At 46.9% G+C, this 24,029-nt stretch overlaps 1 protein-coding gene across 14 annotated transcripts in view; it reads left to right on the forward strand.

Moving 5' to 3' along the window:
• Nucleotides 1-13,425, forward strand: part of NHSL1 (NHS like 1) — a gene marked incomplete at its 5' end in the record, with an annotated part of 304,070 nt that extends 290,645 nt beyond the window's left edge. For 8 of the 14 annotated variants that reach the window (XM_082405598.1, XM_082405605.1, XM_082405607.1 and 5 more), the window contains 4 exons: nucleotides 2,070-5,318; nucleotides 5,839-5,971; nucleotides 8,920-9,021; nucleotides 10,608-13,425. In XM_082405598.1, the coding sequence (XP_082261724.1) occupies nucleotides 2,070-5,318; nucleotides 5,839-5,971; nucleotides 8,920-9,021; nucleotides 10,608-11,343 (4,220 nt within the window). In that variant the 3' untranslated portion in view covers nucleotides 11,344-13,425. The remainder of the gene's footprint in view (nucleotides 1-2,069; nucleotides 5,319-5,838; nucleotides 5,972-8,919; nucleotides 9,022-10,607) is intronic. The other 6 variants (XM_082405604.1, XM_082405608.1, XM_082405599.1 and 3 more) reach the window with 1 other exon arrangement.
• Nucleotides 13,426-24,029: the final 10,604 nt, after the last annotated feature.

Raw genomic sequence — 24,029 nt, forward strand, 5'->3', positions numbered from 1 at the left:
TATATAATAAGTAAAAGAAAAAATATGTGTAATTATTTTAAAATCAGGTAAATCCCATCAAGATTTTTAGCAGCACCTGAGCAGACTATATTTGTTTGTAGTTCTATTTTTGTAATTTTTGCTGTTTAATCAAGATAACATTCATCTGTGTCCTGTAATATTGTCACACTTTTTGTACTGTGAAAATTTTGGAGGATCTCTCTTGGGAATAGAATTTTGGTGGTCCCTGTGATAAATAATATCAGAGTTGTTTTATATATATATATTAGAGGTCTTTAGAAAAGCATTGTTATTTTAATTAAAAAATAGTATTGAGCTCTAGGTGGTGAAGAAATGGCTGTAGTCCCATTTTCAGAAGCCTAGAATGGTTTCACATGCAAAATTGTTACCTGAAAGAATCAAGACTTTGTTTATGGCCCTTAAAGACATTTTAAAAATCTTGCCACTGACCTCATGTAAAAACTACTACAAATTTGAAAGAAAAAGATATTAACCTAATAAGGTATGCTGAATGTTTGGAATTGAACTGGTGCAAACTGATACAGAACTACAAGTCAACCCCCCACCTTCTAAAATACGAAACCGCAAAAACTCGCACGTTTCTTCTTTCCTTAAAGTGGGTTTTTCTTCTGTTCCTGCCCCTTTGCCCACTTCCCCTCTTTCTGAGGGAGAACGTCACATGGGCACATGTGAGTGTGTGTGTGTGTGCAGTAAGTATACTTGGCAGAGGGTAGGAGGAGGAAATAGATCCTCTTTGCCAGAGATACGGGTACAAAAGTGATTCTCCATCATCACAGTGAAGGAAAGAGCTTTATGCTGAGGAGCCTTCGTTGCAGGGTAGCATCTCCTGTGCATCTGATGCAAGACCACTGCTGCCATTTTAGCGTTGTGCTTTGCTCCTTGGGTGAGCTGTGCTATCCAGTCAGGGACATGTGACATATGATGGTTAATTTAAGTGAGGTAGGGAGGGAGGGAGATCTCAGGAATCCCGTCATCACCAGTGTCCTTGTCCAGGTAAACAGGGATGCCAGGTGGTCCTTGATGAGTAACAACATAGAAAGAATTATGGTTTTGCTACTATTTTTCAAGATTTAATATGTCCTAAAGATTACTATGCATGGATTGATTTTTTTTTTTCTATATATACTTTGACTAAGTTCTTGGCTTCATGATTTTTTTTTTTTTTTTTTTTAAGCTTCTCTTCTTTCCTAGGTAGCTTGAAACCTTTACCTACACTTAAGGATTTTTCTCATCCATTTTCCTCCCTCTCTGTAAACCCTGCCTCGTGCTGCTGCTGCTTCTTTTTTTTTTTAAACAGACTATTCTTTCTGTTTGGTTACAAAGCTCCAAGAAATGAATAATCCTAATCTGAGGAAGTGTTCACTGGATCTGTTCCTGCTGCCTTTTCCCCACCAGAACACAACAGATTGCTACTGAATTTTGAATGTCATCAACAGACAGATGATAATGGCTTAAGATGGATAATGAAATGTTTGAAACACAGATGGGCCTGTAAATCATTTTTCTTTTTCTTAGGATTTCCTTCTGACATAAAAAATTAATGTAATTAACTATGTTTTATACCAATATCCCTCATAAATGGTATCTCTGTAGCCCTATTGTTGAACTGCTACATTCGTCTGTCTTTGGAAAAGACAGTCATTGCTTGACGGCTGTTCTGTGCAATCACCAGGTGGGTGAAAGGCTACCTTTACGAAAAGGAGGTTATGTGAAAAGTAAACCTTCCAAGAAGCACTCAGCTTTGATCTCAAAGGGAGTACCTGAGAATCCTATATGCAGCACTTAATCTATAGGAGGATTTGAAGTATATATTAAGAGAAGTACCCAAAATTCATAATAAGGATTTTCATTTTAGGGGCTATCAGTAACTGTCAATACTTAAACTTTCTCTTAGGTGCTTACAGGAAAAAAGAAACCAGACCAAATAGAAAAGATTTTTTTCTTTTAAGTACAACAGGAGAGTCAGAAGGGGGTGAGAGATCAAGGTAATGAACTAAGATACTGATTTTTATTTTTAGGTGACAAGCCTCTTTCTGCTTTATCTCCAGCTTCGGGGGGCACTGGCCAAGATGCTGTTGGTGGCCACTCAGTGGACACCCCAGACCACTACTCTACGCTCGGAAGGCTCGATAGCTATCGATCTGCTGGGCAGCGCTCAGAAACCAGGGATTCCAGCTGTCAGACTGAGGAAGTGAAAATCCTACCACCTTCGATGAGAAGAATCAGGGCGCAGAAGGGGCAAGGCATTGCGGCCCAGATGAGTCACTTCCCAGGCTCCTCTGGGAACATGTCTGTGCTGAGTGACTCTGTGGGCGTCGTGTTCCCTTCTCGCCTCAACAGTGACGCTGGTTTCCACAGTCTCCCCCGGTCTGGAGCGAGGACAAACGTTCAGTCCCTGGAGCCACGGCTGGGTGCCCTGCGCCCTGCAGAAGACGCAGACGAAACTCTCGCCTACCAGAGGGGTCACCTGCAAGTAGACGAAGACTTCGGACATCTAGGAGCTGCCCCAGGGACTGGAACACTTTTGAGGCCCAAATCCCAGGAGCTGGGGCACTTGGAGGGTGAAAACGTAACAAGCCCGGCGTGCGTAGTCTCTCCTCACGCGACCTACTCCGCCACCCTCATCCCAAATGCCACGCTCTCCTCCTCTTCAGAGGTTATTGTGATTCACACTGCTCAGAGCTTAGGGCAGCTGGACAGTGAAATTACCAGTTCATCTTCATACACAAAGATCAAATCCAGAGACCACTTCCTCTCCCGGCAGAAAGATGGTCATCCTTCTCCCCGTGGTAACTGGACTGAGGGGCACGCCACCATTTTTTCACAGGTCTCAGACCCTCATTCGTCCAGTGCAACCACTCTGGTGTCCCTCTGCGATTCTGCGGTCTCTCTAAGTACGCCCGCAAATCGGGAGAATGGGTCCCAGGCCACGGCCTATAATTGTAGAAACAACCGGAGCTTCCCGGTCCACCCCCAGGATCTGAACAGCAAGAGTGAGTCCAGTTATTCCGGAGGCAGGGGACACGGCGGCAGCGCGGAGCCCTGGGAATACAGTGCCTCGGGTAGTGGGCGTGCGTCCCCACGGAAGCCACATCTGGCAACTCCTGGTTACTCCACTCCTGTAAGTAACACGAGCAGTGGCAGTTTGGACCAGACGTCCAACAACGGTGATGCCAGGGCCGTGTATCCAGAGGACCACGATGGCTACTACACTTCTCGGCACACCAACTCAGGACACGGACCTGGGCATCTGTACAATAGCAGCGATGGCTTTGGGAACCCGAGGCACAGCGTGGTCAATATTTTTGATGGAAGAGCGCGGAAGAACCAAGGGGACCGGTCGAATTGCCGAGACAAAAACCTTTCTCGAAACATCTCTCTGAAGAAAGCGAAGAAGCCTCCCCTGCCACCCTCTCGGACAGACTCTCTGCGCAGGATTCCCAAGAAGAGCGTCCAGTCGAACGGGCAGGTGCTGAACGAGAGCCTGATCGCCTCGCTCCAGCATTCGCTGCAGCTGAAACTGCCGGGCAAGGGCGGCAGCTCTCCCTCCCAGAGCCCGTGCAGTGACTTCGAAGAGCCCTGGCTGCCCCGCTCCCGCAGCCAGAGCACCGTGAGCGCGGGCAGCAGCCTGACCTCCGCCACCACCCCCAACGTCTACGCCCTGTCCGGGGTCACACCGGCACAGAGCGACACGAGCAGCGTCAAGTCCGAGTACACAGACCCGTGGGGTTACTACATTGACTACACGGGCGTGCAGGAGGACCCGGGGAACCCAGGCGGGGCGGGTCCAGCCGGCAGCGCAGCGTCGCCCGGAAACGGGCCAGGCCGCCATCTCCCGGAGGGGTCCAGGGCCGCGGTAGCCCCGGTGGCCGATGGCGCAGTCAAACCAAAGATCACATCGCCGGAGAAGTCACACAGGGTCACTTCTCCATCCAGTGGGTATTCCAGCCAGTCGAACACACCCACGACTCTCACCCCTGTGCCTGTGTTTTTAAAGTCAGTGTCACCAGCCAATGGGAAGGGGAAGCCCAAGCCCAAGGTGCCAGAAAGGAAGTCCTCTCTGGTATCTTCGGTATCCATCTCCTCCTCGTCCACGTCGCTTTCCTCCAACACTTCTACGGAAGGCAGCGGAACTATGAAGAGGCTGGATTCGGTGCTGGCGACTCCCCTTGCTGCTCCTCCTCTCCCCTCTCTCCCATCTCCTTGTCCCAGTGACAAGTCTCCTTTCCTCCCTCCTCCCCCTCCACTGGCAGATTTCCCCGAGGGCTCGCCTCTGCCCGGCTCTCCCCTCTTCCCCTCGCCACCACCGGAAGTTCTCACTCCCTTCTGTCCCCCCACCAACGTCTTCTTTCCTCCGACACCTACAGCACTTAGCCCCTCTCTTCTGGGCTCGTCTGCTTCCCTGCCACCTCTACCACCTGCCTTACCCCCCTCGCTACCCCCGCCTGCCCCCCCGCTTGACCCCAAATTGATGAAAGATGCCAGGCCTTCTTTCAGGAAAGCTGGCCAGCCAGAGCCCTCCCGGGAGGCCTGCAGGCAGCCTTCCACCAAGGAGGAGGGCGGTAGACCCCCCATGCCCCTGATCACCACGGAGGCGTTGCAGATGGTGCAGTTACGGCCGGTGAGGAAGAACTCAGGAACCGAGGTAGCACTGTTACGTGAACATGCATCTCAGGAAAAACGAACTCCGGTTGTTCCCCAGTATCATTTAAAGCCATCTGCTCTCCTGAAATCCCGAAATAGCATAAATGAAATGGAGAGTGAAAGCCAGCCTGCCTCCGCGACAAGCTCGCTCCCGACTCCTGCCAAGAGCTCGACTCAGGGTCGCCAGGACAGTGTAGCCGAGCGTGGCCTCCCGAGCCGCAGCCCGGGCCGCGCCGGGGAGGCAGAGGCCGGGCCCGGGACCGCCCCGCCCCATGAGCCACCCGGCCCGTTGCCCAGCAGGAAGCCCCCCCCTGTTTCCAAGAAGCCCAAACTGTTTCTGGTGGTGCCACCTCCGCACAGAGATTTCACGGCGGAGCCCGCAGAGAACGTGAGCAAAGCGTCGCCCAGCCCCACGAGAGGAGAGGCACGAGAGAGGTGTGCAGCCGGGGCTGGTTCCGATGAGACCGACTCTGGCATCTCGGTTCTTGCGGGAGGAGCTGCAAGATCTGAGTCCCCGGGCAGAGTGGAAGCCAATGTCCCCATGGTGCAGCCCGATGCCTCGCCAGCCCCCTCGCGGGAGGAGCCGGGCGCCGAGAGCAGTGCGGACGCCCGGGACAACGTGGAGAGCTGTTTGTCTCTGCAGGACCCAGGGCGTGAGTCTGGTTTTCTCTTGTTCCCCTCCGACCATATGCAGCCGAGGCGAACAGAGCTGGTGCACGTTCACGTTCAAGCCAGCAGTATGTGGACTCCCTGTGCTGCCTCGTACTTAGGTTACCAACTTGGCATTTCTATGAATTTTTTTTTTTTTTTTAATCTAGATCTAAGGGTAGAGCTTACAGAAGCGCAGAAAATAGAGGGGGTGGGGTGGTTGGCAGCAGGCTGGGTATTAAATAGCAGTGAGTAATCCCCTGGAGAGCTGCAAAGAAATGTTTTAACAAAATTTAAGAGAGATTCAGTCAGTTTATCTAGACTTTAACAGAAAAGCCTGAGCTTTGACTGTCATGCTTGTGTCATTTTCCCCATCTTTGTAAAATATCAAACTACAGGCCCTACTGCCTCTCCCTGTGATTCTCACGTTGTCAGAATGGTAGGGAAGCATATTTGGGAGCTTGGCTACAGACTGAAATTCAAGTCATCTGTGCATCTTGTGTCTGCCTGCTTGTTTCTCCATAGCTGGGGTACCGGAGGCTGACACAGCCGGTTCTTCCTCAGAGGCCTGTGACTTCTGTAAGGAAGATGGGAGTGATGAGGTGATGACCCCCAGTAGACCCCGGACCACGGAAGACCTTTTTGCAGCTATTCACAGGTATCCAAAACCTCCTTCCTCTTTTATGCATCTACTTTATGAGTCCCCCTTTCCAAATCGTTTCTCAATGTATTTTTCTTTCTTGAGGTTTCTGCTGTCACCCAATTAGGCTTCACTAACCTGATTATTGATTTCTTAGTTTGTTTCTATATTTTTATTTGCCTTGACTCCAATTTCTGTTTTACTTTGTTCCACTGATTTTTATGATGATATGGGGGACAGAGGCTAAACATGATGATGCCATTTGGTTGGCCCTTCTCTTACTAGCAAGAAATGCAGTGTCACTGTATTTGATTGGATATTTACAGGAGTTGGGCTAGAGTAGCCAGTGGTCCAGTCCAGGATGAGGGATGCTGTGTTCTGTGGACTTAAGATGCACAGACTCGCTGTACAGGACTTCTTCTTTCCTAACAGTGTTTGGTTTTATTGCTGTTATTATTTTCATTTTACAGAAAAACTAGGATTTTATAGTGTAATATCTTTGGCTACTTAAATGTTTCAGTAAAAGTACATCTTTTTTAAGCAGGAGCAAAAGGAATTAAACTTGCTTGTTACTATATACTGCTAGTGCCATCTACTGGCTTAAGAAATTATTGGGTTTTAAAAAAATGTAGAGTAAAATTTTCAAAATAACTGCCTGAACTGTTGTACTTTTTACATGTGATCACCTTGAAGAGTGAATATGACTTAGCCCTAAAGTTTTATTTATTGCCTCATTTTTCTGGCTATAAACAGTTGAGTACTCCCACAACGGTGTCATTGTGAAAATGAATATGATTGTGTTCGTGCAAGGACTTTAAGCTATATGCTGTATAAACCCTTTACTTCCTTCTAAAGTTCTTTACCATAGTATTTCAGATAACTGTTATGAATGCCCCTGTACTGCCAAGGTCCCTGAATCAAGGTCCCTTTTTCTCCTCTTGAAACTATACATCCCGTAAAATCATTTGATTCTCTGTGGAAGTAACCTGTGTCAGGAGTGCTTTCCCAATTCTTGGAATTTAACTGAAAAGGCTGTTATTGCATGAGATGGAAAGCAGAGACTGTGCAGTCCCTACCTGCGATTCCTCGTGCAACATGTAAACATCTAATTTAGGGGGGAAAAACCCAAGCTGATGAATTGAGGTGTTTGTCAAGAATTATGTTCTTTAACTCTTGACTCCACTATTGGTATAATGTCCCAATAGACCCTAAAGACTGCCTCTCTAACATTGTCTGACGGCTCTCTGTGCTCTCATTAGAAATAAAAAGGTAGCTAGTGATCACATTATTCCTCCAAATAGGGAAATAAAAATTCCACATCCTTTGAAAGCAACTTCAGTGACATGTCTAGAGGTTTACGCTGATGTTTCTAACTCGAGTCATGCTGGACACCTAATGAGCTCTCAATGATTGTGTAACTGTTAGGAAATTCTTCCAAGGCTCAACATCTCCCGTGTGGTATGGGATGCATTGGGTTGCTAAATATACAGGCATATATATTTAAGACAGCATCCACAGAGAAGACATGTCGCCTGGTTGCTCTGTGCACTAAATACTTGGTCTCAGAGAGAACCCAGCTGTTGTGGGGCCACATCACCACACACTTTTCCTAACAAGATACCGAGGATCTCCTCTGTATTTTACTGTAGCAACCTTCATAAGGCACTAAAAGACTGTGGTTTCTCCTACCAAGGAGTTACATCTACTGCAGATGCAGAAATTGGCCAGTCTGTATTGTTCTGTGTACACAATAGAAGGAAAGACTGAGTAGGGTATGGATTACAGAGTGAGAGCAAGGATGCAGGCTAATTTTTAGTAGATGGATGGATAGATGGATAGATAGATAGATAGATAGATGCAGGCTAATTTTTAGTAGATAGATAGATGCAGGCTAATTTTTAGTAGATGGATGGGTGGATAGATAGATAGGTAGATAGATGCAGGCTAGTTTTTAGTAGATAGATGCAGGCTAATTTTTAGTAGATGGATAGATAGATATAGATATAGATAATATATTAGCAGACATAATAGGAAGCCATCTAAAGTCTGTGATTTTTAGGGCTTTATTTTATATCCTTCAGTACCTAAGCTAATAATCTAAAGTAAAGAATATCTAAATTGAAACACAACTTTCAAATTTTATAATGCAAATTAATTCACTTCAGATTTAAAGCCAGATGGAAAATGTAGAACACCAGTTGAGGTGTGAAGTTTTTATCTTTATTGAAGTAATTAGTTTTTAAGCCAGTGTTAATTGTTCAAGCGTTTTTTAATAGCCATTTTCCTTAGAAATACACACACACACATATTTATAGTCTGTGTGTATATATACATACATATATGCAGAGAATTCATATATTTAGTTTTAATTCTCATTTTAGTGGGCAGTTACTCTTGAGAAACAACAATACTTTTATAAATTCCCGTCTCCTGTCTTCATTCTAAATCTGCAATTAAAGGTTGTAGCTTTAATCAAGCATAGCTATGGCTTGTTATGTGGATCTCAGCACACCCTCTCCATTTAAAAGCCAAACAGAAAAGCCACATTTAAAAGCCACAAACCAATACCTACAAGAATCAGATGAGCAGAGATGTCTTTGGGAAGCAAACAGTATAAATTGTGAGGTCATGAGCTCTCCTGGAACGGTACTCCATCAGGTCCTACTTCTTGTATTAAGCCGTATGACTTCACTCTCTAGACCTCGATTACCTTCTCTGGTCAGACCAAACCACCTACATGTTTTCCAGTTCTGAAATTCTGAGATGTTATCGTTTCTGTGGTTTTTGTCAGTGGGTCAGCAACTTAACTCCAGAGCAGTGCTCTTGTTGACAGTGGAATAGAACTGTTGAACCAAAGTACCATAGGCCAGTCTCTGCTGTCCCAAAGGGGCTGGCGCTATGTCAGCTCTGGCCACCCCCTTCAGCCTCTTAATTGGGTTTTTACCACTTCCTGTCTTCCATTTTAGTGGCTTCTTTTTGGCCAGAAGCACAAAGAGGACCCTGGGAGCACCAAGCCCAGGGCAGCCATCACGGGCCCATCCTCCCCTGTGGCTCGATGTGCAGGACAGGTAAAAACAGCACTGAATCCTGAGCTGATAGCAGGAAGGAAGAATTATATTTCCCTAAATGACACTCAAAGGTTTGTTAGGCACCTACTCTATGCCTGACACTTTACGCCTATGACTGCATTTATCTTTACTGATAAGCTCTGAACTGTCTACTGTTATTCCTCTTTTCCAGATAGGAAACAGGATCAGAAAGTTTAACCTGCCCCAGTTTAGAGAGCAAGGAAGCTTTAGCAGTGGGTGAACCCAGGTCTGTGTGACTCCAGAGGTCCTTTATCTCATTGAATCCTCACAAACCTGTGAGGTTGTTATCATCATCTGCATTTTACAAGTATGAAAAACTTGTAAATAGATGAGTGACTGGTCCAGGGTCACACAGCTAGAAGTTGCTCAGATTCAACTCTTAATTTCTATGTTCAGATAGCATCCTCTCAACCTTTGCCGGTTGCATGTTCTGGAATTTTATAGCAGAAAAAGAGGTATAACCACATCTTAGTAAATGTATCAAGTTTCCTTAACAGCCAGTCCGCCTGCACTTAGCTGAGAGATTCCTCCCACACTTGAGTTGTTGATATGAAGAGACCTGCAAGGGGCCACTTGGCACATCTGCTTTACTTTCTCTAATGCATTCTCAGCAGAAGACACATTGAGCCAGGGAGATTCTTAGAGACTGGGTATAAGAAATTCCCCCAGGACAATTTTACTTTTCCTGAAGGCCCCTCCTCTTTCACATCCCTCACATTTGCTTGCTCGGCTGGTGGTTCTCTGCAGACAGCCAACAGGATCTGATGTGGAAGGTTCACTCTTATTTTCCGGAAAATTGGATTTCTAGGAGTTGACGAATGGTCCAGTAAGAGCCAAGGAAAACTGGTTTTATGCCAAACTCTAGAATGATGGAGAATGTAAAGTTGCAGAGTTGTTCTAGAACCTAAGGTGGGGGCCTGTCTCAGTATGTGGGACATTCTAGGAGTTGGTTTATCTATTAGGCCAGTGGTCCCCAACCTTTTTGGCACCAGGGACCAGTTTTGTGGAAGACAGTTTTTCCACGGGGTGGGGTAGGGGGGGATGGCTCAGGGGGTAATGAGAGTGATGGGGAGCAACAGATGAAGCTTCGCTCGCTTGCCCGCCACTCACCTCCTGCTGTGCGGCCCGGTTCTTAACAGGCCCAGCTACCCCGCGGCCCGGGGGTTGGAGACCCCTGTATTAGGCCATTCAAGCGCCAGCACCATAAAATTCACTCAGCATCAGTCCCATATAGAAAAGTTAAGTAAGAAATGGCAATTATTAAAAACGCTGGAAATGGTCCTATCCAAAGTAAGATAATATGATGTTTGAGATTTGTTTCAGAATAATCCAGTGAGCGTAGAAATGAAAACAGGGTGGCCGTTAAGTTAATAATTATCACAGCTGGGTCATGGGCACACATAGTAATACAATGAACTATTCTTTCTGCCTGGGTGTTTGGTACTTTCCATAGTGAAAATAATAGCTGGTGACCTTAATGTGCGGTGAGAGAAGCAGGGTGGATGTGGTTGGCATCCAGTGGCCCATGAGGAATTAACCTTCATCTTAACGTTCTTAAATCTCAGGTCTAAGAGGAAAGTCCTTGGCCGTAAAGATTCCGATGATGATCACTCCCGAAACCATTCTCCCTCCCCGCCAGTGACACCCACTGGTGCTGCCCCCAGCCTGGCCTCCCAGAAGCAAGTGGGATCGATTCAGAGAAGCATCCGGAAGAGCAGCACCAGCAGTGACAACTTCAAAGCTCTGCTGCTGAAAAAAGGGAGTCGGTCAGACACCAGTGCCCGCATGTCCGCAGCCGAGATGCTCAAGAACACAGACCCCAGATTCCAGAGGTCAAGGTCGGAGCCTTCGCCAGACACCCCCGAGAGCCCATCAAGCTGCTCCCCGAGCAAGAACAGAAAGGCCCAGGACGAGTGGGCCAAGAACGAAGGCTCGATGCCTCGGAGTCTGTCCTTTTCTGGCCCCAGGTACGGCCGCAGCCGAACTCCGCCTTCCGCCGCCAGCAGCCGGTACAGCGTGCGGAACCGGATCCAGAGCAGCCCCATGACCGTCATCTCAGAGGGCGAAGGGGAGGCCACAGAGTCCGTGGACAGCAGGGCTCTCCGGGCCCTGGGCGCTGCGAGGGGACGTTCGCTGGAAGCACTGGCGGGGGATGGCGGGGGTGAGGGCAGCCTGCTCCGTGCAGGGGAGCCCGCTGCCTCGCGGGGGGCGCAGGCTCCCGGCCCCATGGCGGGGCGGCCCAGCGCAGAGGGCACGGATCCATCAGAACAGCGCGGAGGTCCCCAGAGGGAAGAGAGTTAAGGGCGCGAACCTCCCAGGTGATGTGGGGAGATGTGCAGCACGTCGCTCTGGGAAGCCTGACCGGTACCCTTCCCGGCCTTGTCCCTGGATCCCGCTCAGCATCTGTGCTGTGGGCCCCGCACGGCCGACCCCGCGGCGGAAAGGGAGGGCTATTTAGGACTCACTTGGCACTTGCCCTGTGGCTTAAAAGCAAGTAGAAGCTTAACTTCTAAAAGTGCTTCCTGGGGAAGATTTTTTTTTTTTTTTTTTTTTTCTCTCTAAATGCTGGGTGTGTGTGCAGGGATGTGTATGTGTGTGCATTTGGAACACTTTTTATGTTAAAAAAAAAATACAAGCAGCATGTACAGAAATAGGAGAGACAGCGTTAAGCTAGGTAGAGTAATGGAGCCTTCTGAGCAAGGTGGTAACTGCTTTAAAAGTATTACGTTTACGGAAATTAGTGAGTTCCAGAAGAAGGGAGAGGACCATTACTTCTGAGAAAGAGGGGGTAGATTTGCTGGTTCTGAGCGCACAGAACGGCTGGAGATGTGCACAGGTGTGCTTTCAAGGGGAGCCGTGTAGTGGTTACCCCAAAAAGTTGGTAAGGGGCTAAGTGACTCATCGGTTCAGGTACTTTTTTCTGGGGAAAAAAGGCTTTGTTTCTTTTTTGTAAAAATGACAGACACGTGGACGTGGCAACGCCGTAACTCGGAGTCTGCTGCTGTGTAGCCGCGGACACACAACTTCGAGCCTGGTTTGTAGAAATGTAGGTAATTTCTTAATGACTTTCCTCCTTGAGCAGCAGCTGAGACCTCCTTGGAGAGCTGAAATGACAGTGGCACATACAGAGAGGGTAACAGAGATGAGAGGAGGGGAGAGGAGTAAGTGATACACTGCTGGAATTTGTTTCCTGCTTATTAAATAAAATTATTTTTCAGAATTAAATTTTAAAACTTGCACTACAGAACTGTGGGTGGAGCCTTTCCTTGTACAACTTTTTTTTTTTTTTTTTTGAAACCAGAGTTTAAACTTCCATTTGGCAATTTCTTATCACTTGAAACGTCAACATTTGCTAACTTTTGGATATCCTTTTGGTTACACCAAAGAAAAAGTTAATGCTATTTTTTCCTTGAACTGCCTGCCGTATCATGTCCTCATTTAGAAAGGTTTATCAAAACCTATTACATATTATCTTACTTTGAAGAAAATGCTGAATAGCTCTTTTTGGTCAAATAAACTGATAAAAATTGGCAGGCCTTGGCTCTTAATCAGCCCTGGGAAATGAATTTTTAGATTAAAAAGATTTTTTGCATCATTTGGTTTGTGTGTTTTTATATTTTTTACAAATAATTGAGTTCACTAATTACCTTCTAATCTTCTCCGGTTAGAATTTTAACACTTTTAGACATGGAAGAAAACTGTGTAAAGTATTTATTTTTATGTGATATTCTTGTGACCACTTCCAACTGCCATGTACATAGACTCCTTTATTTGTTGGTTAAATAAAATCAGAGTCTTGTCTTCTTCATCAGAAGGACTTAAGATGAGAGTACTGAGATTATTAGCCTAAATACAATGCAGCTGCCAATTATCATCTTTTTTGGTATGAAAATATCATCTAAAAGTTGGACTGCACAGGCCCAATCATCATAACATTTATACAATAAAACATTAGGTACCCATTTTAGACACGTCTTTGAGACAAAAACAAATCTAAAGAATTGAGACTCCTTCCGTCCTCTGAAGAAAACAAAACACGTCTTTTCACACAACCAGAAATCAAGACCTGACATTTGGCCAAGAGCAAAAGGACTTTCTACCACTTGGAGCAAGCGTCTGCTACATTGGGCGCAAGAATCTTTTCTCCTAAATTTTAGAAAAGTGGCATTGGCTTTTGAATATGAAATCTTTTCATAGCTACCTAAAAAGGATGAGAATGTACGTGGATATCAGAAAACAAATTTAATATATAAATCATTTATGTTGAAGGTAAGATAAGCACCCTCAAAACTAATTATAAAGCTTTTTTAAAAATCTCCATTTTTAAAGGAAAAATATATTAAGTTTTTTAATTTGCTTTGAATAAAACAATTGTAAAGTAAACATTTGAACTTTTTTTGTTCTTGCTGTTTGTACATGCATTTTTGAGTGGTGAGCTAGGTCTTCTGGTTACAGAACTGCTGAGTGCTTCGCTGGATACAAACAGAACAGCGGTGGGGACCCAACAGAGAGGAAATAGACCATCACAGACACTGTGGGTGGTGCCGTCCAAAAGGACCTAGGGAAAAGCAACTCTAAAAGGTGACCTATGGACTTTGAATAAAATCCCAGTAAGATATCGACTGAGAGTTCAGGTGATGTGATGTGTAGAGAGATGCGAGAACTTTTCACAGCATGGTTGAAATATAGGGAGACAAGGATCTAGACTTACCCCGGAAACACACGGCATCTTCAGCTTTGCTAATTTGTGGGGCTCGATACTGTTAATGCACCGTATATATTTAAAAACTCAATGAAGACAGACTTATTGACTCTTCCCTATACCCCGAGACTTTAAAGCCCCAGGGCTAAGCTATTTCCACCTTGTTTTTCTAAGAGTTGGGAGAGAAACAAATGACCATTTGGTCTGTCGGTTGGAAGCAGCCTCAACTTTGATCTGATTTCTGCCCTCCTATTTCTGAAAAATGTTGATTGAAACCATTGCTTCTCCTGTGGGGATGAGAGCATATTTGTTTGGGGAATCACAAGGACAAGGAAAGAAAAGGAGGCGTTTCTGTTTCTCGATCTTATTTCCCATCCACCAACACCACGCCCAGCTCTGGGGGTGGGTGTCCCAGGAGGACAGGGGAAACACAGGATTAGTTTTTTGCATTAATGTGTTTTCAGCACATTAATTGAATTTGAACAATTGTTTATATTGCTGGGATGCCATCATGAAATGGGTACAATAGGATAATTTCGCAGACATTAGGATATTGTTGGGCGGGTAGGGGGAAGGAGGGTCTTTCGAATAAAACATGGACCCGATCCTTGAGGTTCTGTAATAAGCTATTCAGTTACTATAACATAGTTTCTTTCAGTGAGCTGCCCTAAACTGCCTTCCACACAGGCCAGCCTTTATTCACAGAACAAGAACTAGAGCAATCTGTAGTCACTTATTCAGCATTGAAAAAAAGCCCTTTATTAAATACTTCTCATGTGCTAGGTAAGGAAGAGGGAGTTCTAACATAGAAAAATGTGGATGAGAGATCATTAAGGTGCTTCAAACCTGGTGAAGAAGACATACAGTGAACTGTCAGAGTAGACGAAAAGGAAGAACCCTGGGCAGACGTTGCTGCGCGCCCTCCCGCACCATGTGAGTTCCCCTTTACCAACAGAACACCTGATCAGTCAGCCAGTGCAATGGGGAACTCTGGGGAAAAGATCACTTACCTAAGGAGTCCTGTGGTGGACAGAAACAGCTAGGTCCTTTACCACTGTCTCGCTTGGTCTTCGGCAAGAGACTAGCAATGCACCAAGTAACATACTAGTACCACCCACCCCACCAGCTCCCACAATCCAAAGGGCCATGTGGCATGGTTTTGGCCGGTGAGACTGGCAACAGTCTAGGAGTTTCCAAGAGAGTTGCTTTCCTTATGTAGGTGCCATCCCCTTCCTCCTTTTATCTCTAGAATGGGTGGGAGGCTGGAGGAAGAACAGTACTCTTGCAACCTTTGAGGCACCAATAAGGACGGAAGAAGCCACATGTTGTGGAAGGTGGAGGAGAAAGGAGCCTGGTCCATTGATGACATCCAGAGTCACTGCACCAGCCTCGGGCTGTCTACCTGCAGACCCACTGGGTAAGTCATTTGTCACCTGCTTTGCAGTTGAGTGGTACTGTTCTCAGAGGAAGAAAAGAGAGGGATTGGCTATGGTGAACCTGAGCTAAGAGTGTACGAATAAGGAGGATTTTGCCGAACAGGGGAAGTTGGCAAACGAAAGACACTCCAGACGGAGGGGATAGCATGAGCAGAGGCACAGAAGCAAAGTGTTTAGAGGAAACCAAGGAGCTAAAATAGGAAGTCTCTAGAAAAACAAAGTGGGACATGAGACTGGAAAGGTCATCTCAGGCAAGAATGTAGAGGGCCTGGGATGTCATCCCAGGTAATTTGGGTTATGTTTGTAGTACTGGGAAACAATGAAGGTTTTTAAGAAGGGGAATGTTGTGACCTGCCTTGGGTCTTAGCCTTTTCTCAAGCTACTCCCTCCCTTGGTAACTGTGTCTAATCCCATAGCGTTACATTAATGTAATATATACCCGTCACTCCTGAGTGTCTCCTGTCCTGACTTCATCCATCAGCTCCAGTATATCAGTTGCCTACTCAGAATCTGCATTTAGAGATGTTTTAAACTTAAATATATCCAAGCCTTTATCAATGGGCGTTACCATTCACACAGTGGCTCAGGCCCCAAGTCTAGGCTCATCCTTATGGCCTCTCTTTTCACCCCACGTCTAAACCAGAAGCAAGTCATGTCAACCATATTGCCAAAATATATCACAAATCCAATCACTTCTCACCAGTTCCACCGCCACCTCTCAGGTCCAAACTATTATCTCTTGACCAGACTACTGCAGAAGCCTCCCAACTGGTCGTCTTCCCTTTATCATGCATCTTCAACCACCCTCAATTCACCTTACAAAATCTGCTTTTAAAAACAATTCAAGCACTCCCCTGCTTGAAACGCTCCAAAGACTAGATGTTACAATTGGAATAGTCTTCTAACTTCTAGTTGTGGCCTGCAAGGCCTTTAAGATCTGCCACTATTCCCCTCACTCAAAAGGTTCACCTCATTCTTCTTTCTGTGCCCTGATAAATGCTACTTCTGGACTTAGAGCCTTTATTTTAACTATTGAAAAGAAAGGTGCCTGTATTTCTATGCTGGTTTAGGTTCCTTAGGAAGTAGACACTGTAACACATTTGAAAGAAAAAGGGAGGAAAGAGAATGGGGCAGGCAGAGCTATCACCCTGCAGTACTGATCAGTCAGCTAGGTCCTTTATCAGTGTCTTGCTTGGTCTTTTGCAAGAGGCCACCCTGAGAAAGGTGTGCCCTCAATTTCCACAGCTTAGTGAAATCACTGACCACTTATCCTGCCTGCCTTGAGAAATAGCATGGCCTCAGCTTGAAAGCTAAGATGGACCTTTTGAAGCCAATAGCTGGAGGCTGTCAGCCAAGCACACTTCTTGCAGCTGGATGGCAAGTCTTTTCTTGAGGGGGGATATAATGGCACATCTCCATGCCTGCCACACTCCACCACTTGCACTGCTTGGATCCAGTTCCCCATAAGCATGTGGAGAGCACCTCCTCCAGGGCTCTGGTGGACCTCTCTTCCTGAGGAGAGATTTAAAAAGAAGAATTTGATAGGACCAACTACAGAACCTTCCAGCAAATAGTCTCCAGGATACAAGTGTTACTCATCATCCCCCACCTCCACTCTAAATTCCTTTCACCCTCAGCTATCACCTCTGTTGGGCTTGGGGCTTTCCAGATGGTGTGAACCAAGCCCTCATTCCAGAGTGTTCTGAAATCCTGGGAGCCAGGGTGGCTGTACTTGCCTGTGGATACACAATCGGGGAAGGAGTACAAAGGGTGCCCCAAGTGGGCCCTCTAGTTCCCCACATCATGCAGCTGTAGGCTTGCCTACAGTTCAGGGTCAATTACCCCTGACAAGATGGTGACTCTTCTTGCCTGCCGGTCCCTGGATACAAAGAGACCCGAGTGCCCAGCTGGCAGCAGTAGGTTGAAGTTCAATGGAACCCTTGCTATGTTGCCACTGGAGAGTGTACACCTCTGAGAACAAGGACCTCTGGCTCTGCAGAGCCCAGAGTTGTGGGGTGGAAAGTCCTACATCCCTAGTGGTTCACTGGGAGTGATTGATGATAAGTGAGGTCACTCCTCCTTCTACCCCTTGGTTCCCAGATCCACGTGTCCTTCCTATTATAGACACAGCACCATATAGGTTCTCTGATTTAGTAAGTGTACTGTGTTTGGGAGATGGCGCCCCATCTTGGCAGGGTATTGCCTCCAAGCAGGCACTAAAGCAAGTCATTCCAATATTCTATCAGGCCAGCAGCTTCTACGTGATGCAGTATGTCAGAGAACCAGTGAATCCTGCGGCCATGAGCTAACTCTCCCTGATTGGATGTTATGATGTGTAGATCACACATTCTGTAAATCCACGCCAGAGGATCAGAGATTTGTAAGTTTCTAGACTGTGGTGCTGGGCAAGGCCCTGTGAGCAGGAAAGAAAGCTGCATACCCAGAATAGGTGTTAACCCTCGTGCCAATGAATTGCTGGCCCTGCCAGGAACGAATGAGTCTAATATGCTCAACTTGGTATCAAATGACAAGTCAGGCTTCCAACAGCCTTACCAGGGTCTCAGCATTGGTATGTAGTGCTGGCAGGTTGGACATTCAGATTCAGCAGTATCTAGGTTGGCCTTGGTAAGTGGGAGTCTGTATTTTTGGGGGTCCGTGCATAGTCTCCATCTTTGCCACCACGGCCACTACATTTGTGTGCCCATTGTACCAGCCCTGGGGTGGGGGCCAACAAGAGCTGATACCAACGGGCAAAGTCATTTCGTCTACTTGGTTGTTTAGTGCCTCTTCCAGTGGGTACTTTCCAGTGGGCCTTAACATACGATACGGTTTTTCAGGTTCTGTGCCTGTTCCCAGATGTCTAACCATATGCCTCTACCCGCAGACCTTGTCTCAATCCCATTCTTTTTCTTTTCGAACTCCTGACCAGTTGGCCAAGCCATTGGCCACTGCCAAGATTCCATATATATTTTAACTTTTCTCTCTCACGAAGTGAGTGACCAGGTCCATCACCAAAAATTCTGCCCTTTTTTTTTTTTGCAGGAAGATTGCAGAAGATTTTTTTTCTCAAAGCTTTCTTTCGATGTCACCCCTGAATGAGGGTGTAATGCAACTGCTGTCCATCTCCAGCTTGGGCCCACATAGTAAGCCAACTCACTGACAAAAAAGTAAGCTCAAGTCCCTGCCCCCCACCCACTTCAGCCCATCTTACAGGTCCCAACAGCCATAGGGAGGGAGCAACGTGGGGGCAACCGTAATGCCATGGGGATCTGGGCCACCTGCTCATGTAGCTTGCTTGCCTGCTCCGCTCCTGCTCGTGATTGCTCCTCGAGGCATCGTTTCCATCTCACGATGGAACCGCCTAAGGTCCCACAGACCTTAGGACACGGTGGTTCTGACAGGGCCCAGCTAAGATGGGCAGCTCTGGATGTATCATCACTTGGTGTCTCATGGGTCCATCTCTACCAGGGCCCAGTAGCACTCCAGAAGCTGCTTTTCAGAAAGCACGCGGTTCTCTCCTGCACTTAGCACAGCCTTGCTTCAGGACCCCAGGGACCTGCATTGTGATTCTCCCACTGGGTCTTATAAGTTCCACACTGCAATTTTTTTCACCACTGACACCTCCAGTACCCTAGGGTCTGCCAGATTACATGGTCCAAGTTGCTGATTCCTTCATATCTACCACTTCTGGATCTGTTTTTAGTGATTGATTCCCCCCTAATTATGGGTCATATTTTTCCGTTTCTTTGCATATTTTTCTAGTAATTTTTTATTGGCTGGTGGGAACTGTGAATGTTAGGTTGCTTGTTGACAGATTTTACTGTATTCCTTTAAATAGTATTAGGCTTTATTCTGGTGCACAGCCAAGTCTTTTGGAATTAGTTTGATCCTTTCAAGGCTTTTAAGCTTTGTTAGGGGAGCTCGAGAGAAGCCTTTGGTTTAGACACAGTTTAACCTCACTACGAACACCATACCCTTTTGAAAACTCTACCTGATGCCCCATGCATTATGAGTTATTTCCACTCTTGCTAGTGGGAACAAAAGCTATTCCCAGCCCCAAATGTGATCTGTGACTCATTTGTTCTACTGCTTTCCAGTTGTTCATTTCTTGGCAGGGACAGTTTCTTCTTACACCTTCACAGATTAGTGCTCAGCCAAGACTCAGAGGGACTCGCTGTGGATCTACAGAGCGCTCTGTGTGTGTGTGTTCCTCCTCTCCTTTATTCAGCCCAACAAATCCTAGCCATCTTGGCGTCCCATAACACTGGTCCCTGTCTCCTCAACTCAGAGAGACCACTGGCCTCTGTTTGGCTTCCTCCCCCCTCCCCGCTTTGCTGCCTGGAAACTATACCTCCAAGCCATAAGCCTGAACACTCACTGGACTTCCCTTTCTTCCTCTTCTCTCAGAGATCACAGTGGTGTGCTATGGACTTTTCACGTCTGGCTCCTGTTTCACCATCATGGCCAGAAATGGATGTTCATCTGGGGAGCTTTAAAGAGCATTGCTCAAGGGAGTACTGTTTTTACTTACCACCCTGGTTGAGGGAAAAGGGGTTTAGAGACTTACACTCTTACTTCACAGGTCAAGGAATCAGTGTGGGTTTATCCTACCTGCCAAGTACGTCAATCTTAATTATATATCCAGGGATTGGAGAAATAACAATGAGGGTTTGCAGACCCAGTGGACCCACTATAAGCCAAACTTTGACTAGTACTCCATTTATTTTCTAACGTTCACATGCTCCCACTTTGAAATGGGAAGGGGAACTATGATGACACTTTGAGTTTCTGGGTATCAAATGTCAATTTGAATCCCGGCGTATCTGGATATTTTTCTCTCTCCAATGTGTAGCCACCTGAGTAAATGGCCATAGGACCTTTTGGAAAAATACTAGGGGAATCATTACTGTATACATTGAACTATTGCAGTTACCATTCCCCTAAGGGCCCAGTCATTTCTTCAGTCAATGGGTTTTGAGTCTGGAAACTGGGCAAGGGATCACAGTTTTGTGGGGTTTTTTTGGAGGTTACTTTTTTTGGGGGGGGAGGTGATCTCAGGCCCCTGCTTATCCATCCTTGATCTCTTTTCATTATATATAAAGAATTACCCTTATTGGTTACCCTCTCTATTTTGCCCCTAGGGATGCCATGTTCTATTAACTACCTCCGTAAGACTTCACAGGTCAGGCCCCCTTGGCTGCCATTTTGACCTTGGTGTTTAATATAATTTACGCACCCTTACTTTCGTGGTTAGCACTGCTGCCTGGGCTCTGCAAGGTCTCGTCATCACCCACATTGCTCTCAGCAAGCCAAGTTCCACCCCAGCCTTTCCAGCCAGCCCAGCCTGCAGAGGAGGTCGATGCTCACACCTCTCTCACCAGTGCATTCCCACTGGCCTTGGTAAATGATGCTCCTCTGGGCCTTCTCGTGGAACACAATGTCTATGGACTGAATTGTGCCCACCCCAGATTTATATGTTGAAGCCCTAGCACCCAAGGTGATGGTATTTGGAGATGGGCCTTTGGGAGATAATTAGGTTTAGGTGAGGTCATGAGAGTGGAGTCCCCAAGGTAGGATTAGTGTCCTTACGAGAAGAGAAAAGAGACCAGAGCTTCCCTTCCCTCTCCATCACGTGAGGATACAGGAAGAAGATGGCTATTTACAAGCCAGGGAGTGGGCCCTCACCAGGCACTGATTTGCCCAGCACCTTGATCTTGGAATTCCCAGCCTTCCGAACTGTGAGAAATACATTTCTCTTGTTTAAGCCACTCAATCTATGGTATTCTGGTATAGCAGCCCAAACAGAGTACGACAAAAATCCTCCCATGGGCCTTGTTGCCGCCTATGATATACCCATTCCAGCATGCCCCTTCCGTGAGCCTTTTAAGTCCTTCCTCTATTACCTCTTCCATCAGTTCAGGCATTTCAACATTTTTATCACTGTTTCGGGCTGCCAGGAGCCTCCCTAAAGCAGTGAGTTTGCTGTATCCCCTGGAGTTCTACTCATGGTGTTAACTCCTGTATCCAGAGCAATATCCCCAAGTCAGCAAGCTTCCTTTATCCAGTCTTGTGTCCTGGCACCTTTGGCTGAGCACCTTCAGAACCTAGTCCCCAGGTACTCTCCTGGCCCTGCCAGTACACGTTGGCCAGGCTATGCGGCAACATTTGCACATCGTCCATCTCTTCCTTCATCAGGCCCAGCCTGGCCTCTGCCAGGTTATGCTGTGACTTCACCTTGGGTAAATGCCTGATAGTCGGGAGATGGGGTGGGGACAGCTCCTAGAGGCACCTGTTGCCTTATGGGGGAAAGACCTCTATATTGTCTTTCCTCATATTAGGGCAGGAGGAGGGAGAGAGGGTAGTTCTAGCTCTTAATGGGGGGAAGGGTGGGCCTCTTCCACACGCCCAGAATGTTCAGAAACTTCTAGGGAGTCAAAACTGTTGGGGGCATCCGCCAGATGTCCCCATTTCATGTTCCAGGTTTGGTCCTGACCGTGACACGGCAGATCGGGCTTGGTTGAACATCTGTTGCTGGTTATGCCTTTTACCATCCAATCCTTATGCTGGCCTTCTGCATGAGGTGAGGACTTCTTAGCAAGCTATCAAAGAGGCTCTGGCCCTCACATGTAGTTTTACATTCTTTGTTAACTGACCTCGACTTTCCATCATCCACCTGCAGGACAACAGTCCAACTCAGTAACAGCCATTCAAGTCTACTGTCCTTGTACTCATTATCCACCCCACTCCTAATTTTTGAAGCACCTGAATCATTCACCAGTCACCGCATTCCTTTTCACCAGTAAGCTATTCCATTTAAGGGATTAATAACTAGACAGCCTCGTGCCACGAGCTGTGTATGTACAGCCTGTCCACAGGGATGGGGAACTCATAACAAGCCAGGCAGTGCATGACCCAGTCCCCAAAATGCTGTCTTACTGCCCACAGTCTTGGGGCCACACTGATACCAGCTGTGCCAGTTTGATGCTGAGACAGAGTTGGGAGTACAAAAGATGTATGGTGATGTCATACCCATGAAAGGAAAAAGGAAACACAAGATTGGGCAGGGGAGCTGTCAGACTGCAACACAGATCTGACACTTTCTATGAGCCCGCCAGGGAGCTCTGGAGCAAAGACTGTTTATAGGAAGGGTCCCGAGTCGGACAGAAATGGCTAGGTCTTTGTACCACCAGCTTGCTCAGTCTTTGGCTGAAAGATGCCAGTAAAAAAAGCATGCCATCAGCTCCTCCTGCCTCACTCCACTGTAGGCTAGTAGGCTAGGTACCCCCGTGAAAATAGTGTGTCCTTATCTTGAAATCTGCAGTGGATCCTGAAGAAAGTCACAGCTGGAGACATCGGCTAACCACACCCCTCACAGCTGGGAGCGGTCTTTTCATGAAGGTGGATCTGAGTGGCATGCCCCCCACCCCCCCACCCCACCGTGCTTGCGGCCATGACTCCAAATCCCAGAAAAGATATGCCCATTCTTTGGCCACAATCAGAAATAAGTACCAGAAGTGACTGATGACAGCTTCGCTTCAGTAACCTCGCCTCTGAACCAGGCTCCTAAATCACGCTCATCAGCAGCGACCCCGCTCTGGTAACCGCACCTCCACAACTAAAGCTCAATCAGTTCCTAAGTGATTCTGAAAGTCCGCTAATCCTTGAACTCTGCACGTCCAGAAACTCTGTACAAGTCAGCGTTTTCTTTGTCCAGAGAGACTGTGTCCTGCAAGCACAGTGCAAGCTGCTCAGCAAGCAGTATGTGCAGCTTTGTTCCGGATACTGAAGGGGGCTTCTGCCTTTGACACGTCACCTCTGCTCAGGAGGCTTCCCCCGCCCCCAGGCTGTCATCTGAGTGGCTCCTTCTCATCATTCAGATCTCACGTGTCTCTTCCTCGGGGACGCCTGGCCTGCCCGCCCACGTGACAGCCACTACACTCCGCCCAGCCACACCCTGTCCCACCGCCCCATTGGTATTTGCACTCTCTCGCTCTCCAGAACGTACACTCCACGAGGACAGGGGCCCTGCCTGTCCTGCTCACTGTTGTATTCTCAGCTGGAAGGTGGACTGAGTAGGAGAGTGGAAGACGTGGTTGGATTTGATGGGTACAGCCACTGATGGGGGCATTTCTGCCTGTCACCATAGCCCAGCGCCTGGAATAGTGTGTAGAGCCTGCGACCCAGGAGGGACTCCATAATGCTTCTTGAAGAATGAATGAAAATAAATGGCATTCCAGTGAAATATTTAGGAGGAAAAGCAAGATTTTTAGAGGGTTAAGTGATGACTAGAAAGGAATGAAGGAATGCACTCAATTTAAAGAATTATTTTCAGGCTTTTAAAAACATTAAAAATTGACCTACACGTAGACTAACGTGGATGGGTCTGTGGGAAGCACGGTGGTGGTGCTGGAGGGGTGCTGCCCACCTTAAAACCCTGTCATGGTCCCTGAGATACCTCCTCACAGCCTAGAGCTCCAAGGAAGCCTCTGGACAACTCTTTCCAGGGAAACTGGATAATCAAGGCAAGGGAGAAATGGGAATTATTGTCCTATGTAAGGGTCTAGGGGGAACTAGGATTTTATTCTGGGGAGCAGGGAAGATCAGGCCAAATCAGAGCCTGTTGGTAAGTAGAGTGATTGGAGCATGCTGGGAGGGAGAGCCTGAAGATGGGAGAAGGCCTAATTGATGGAGTGTGAATTAGACCAACAGGAAAGGTGGATGGTTTAGTCTCGGAAAGGAATCTAGACATGAATTTCCTATTGATAAGAGAAGAAAAATCTCAATAGAAATGTTGAGGGATATTTTGTAGTCAGTGCCAGCCACATAATTAAAATACCTGATTCATTGCT

The sequence above is a fragment of the Balaenoptera borealis genome (genome assembly GCF_965194805.1).
Source record: "Balaenoptera borealis genome assembly, chromosome: 9".
NCBI classification, from domain to species: Eukaryota; Metazoa; Chordata; class Mammalia; order Artiodactyla; family Balaenopteridae; genus Balaenoptera; species Balaenoptera borealis.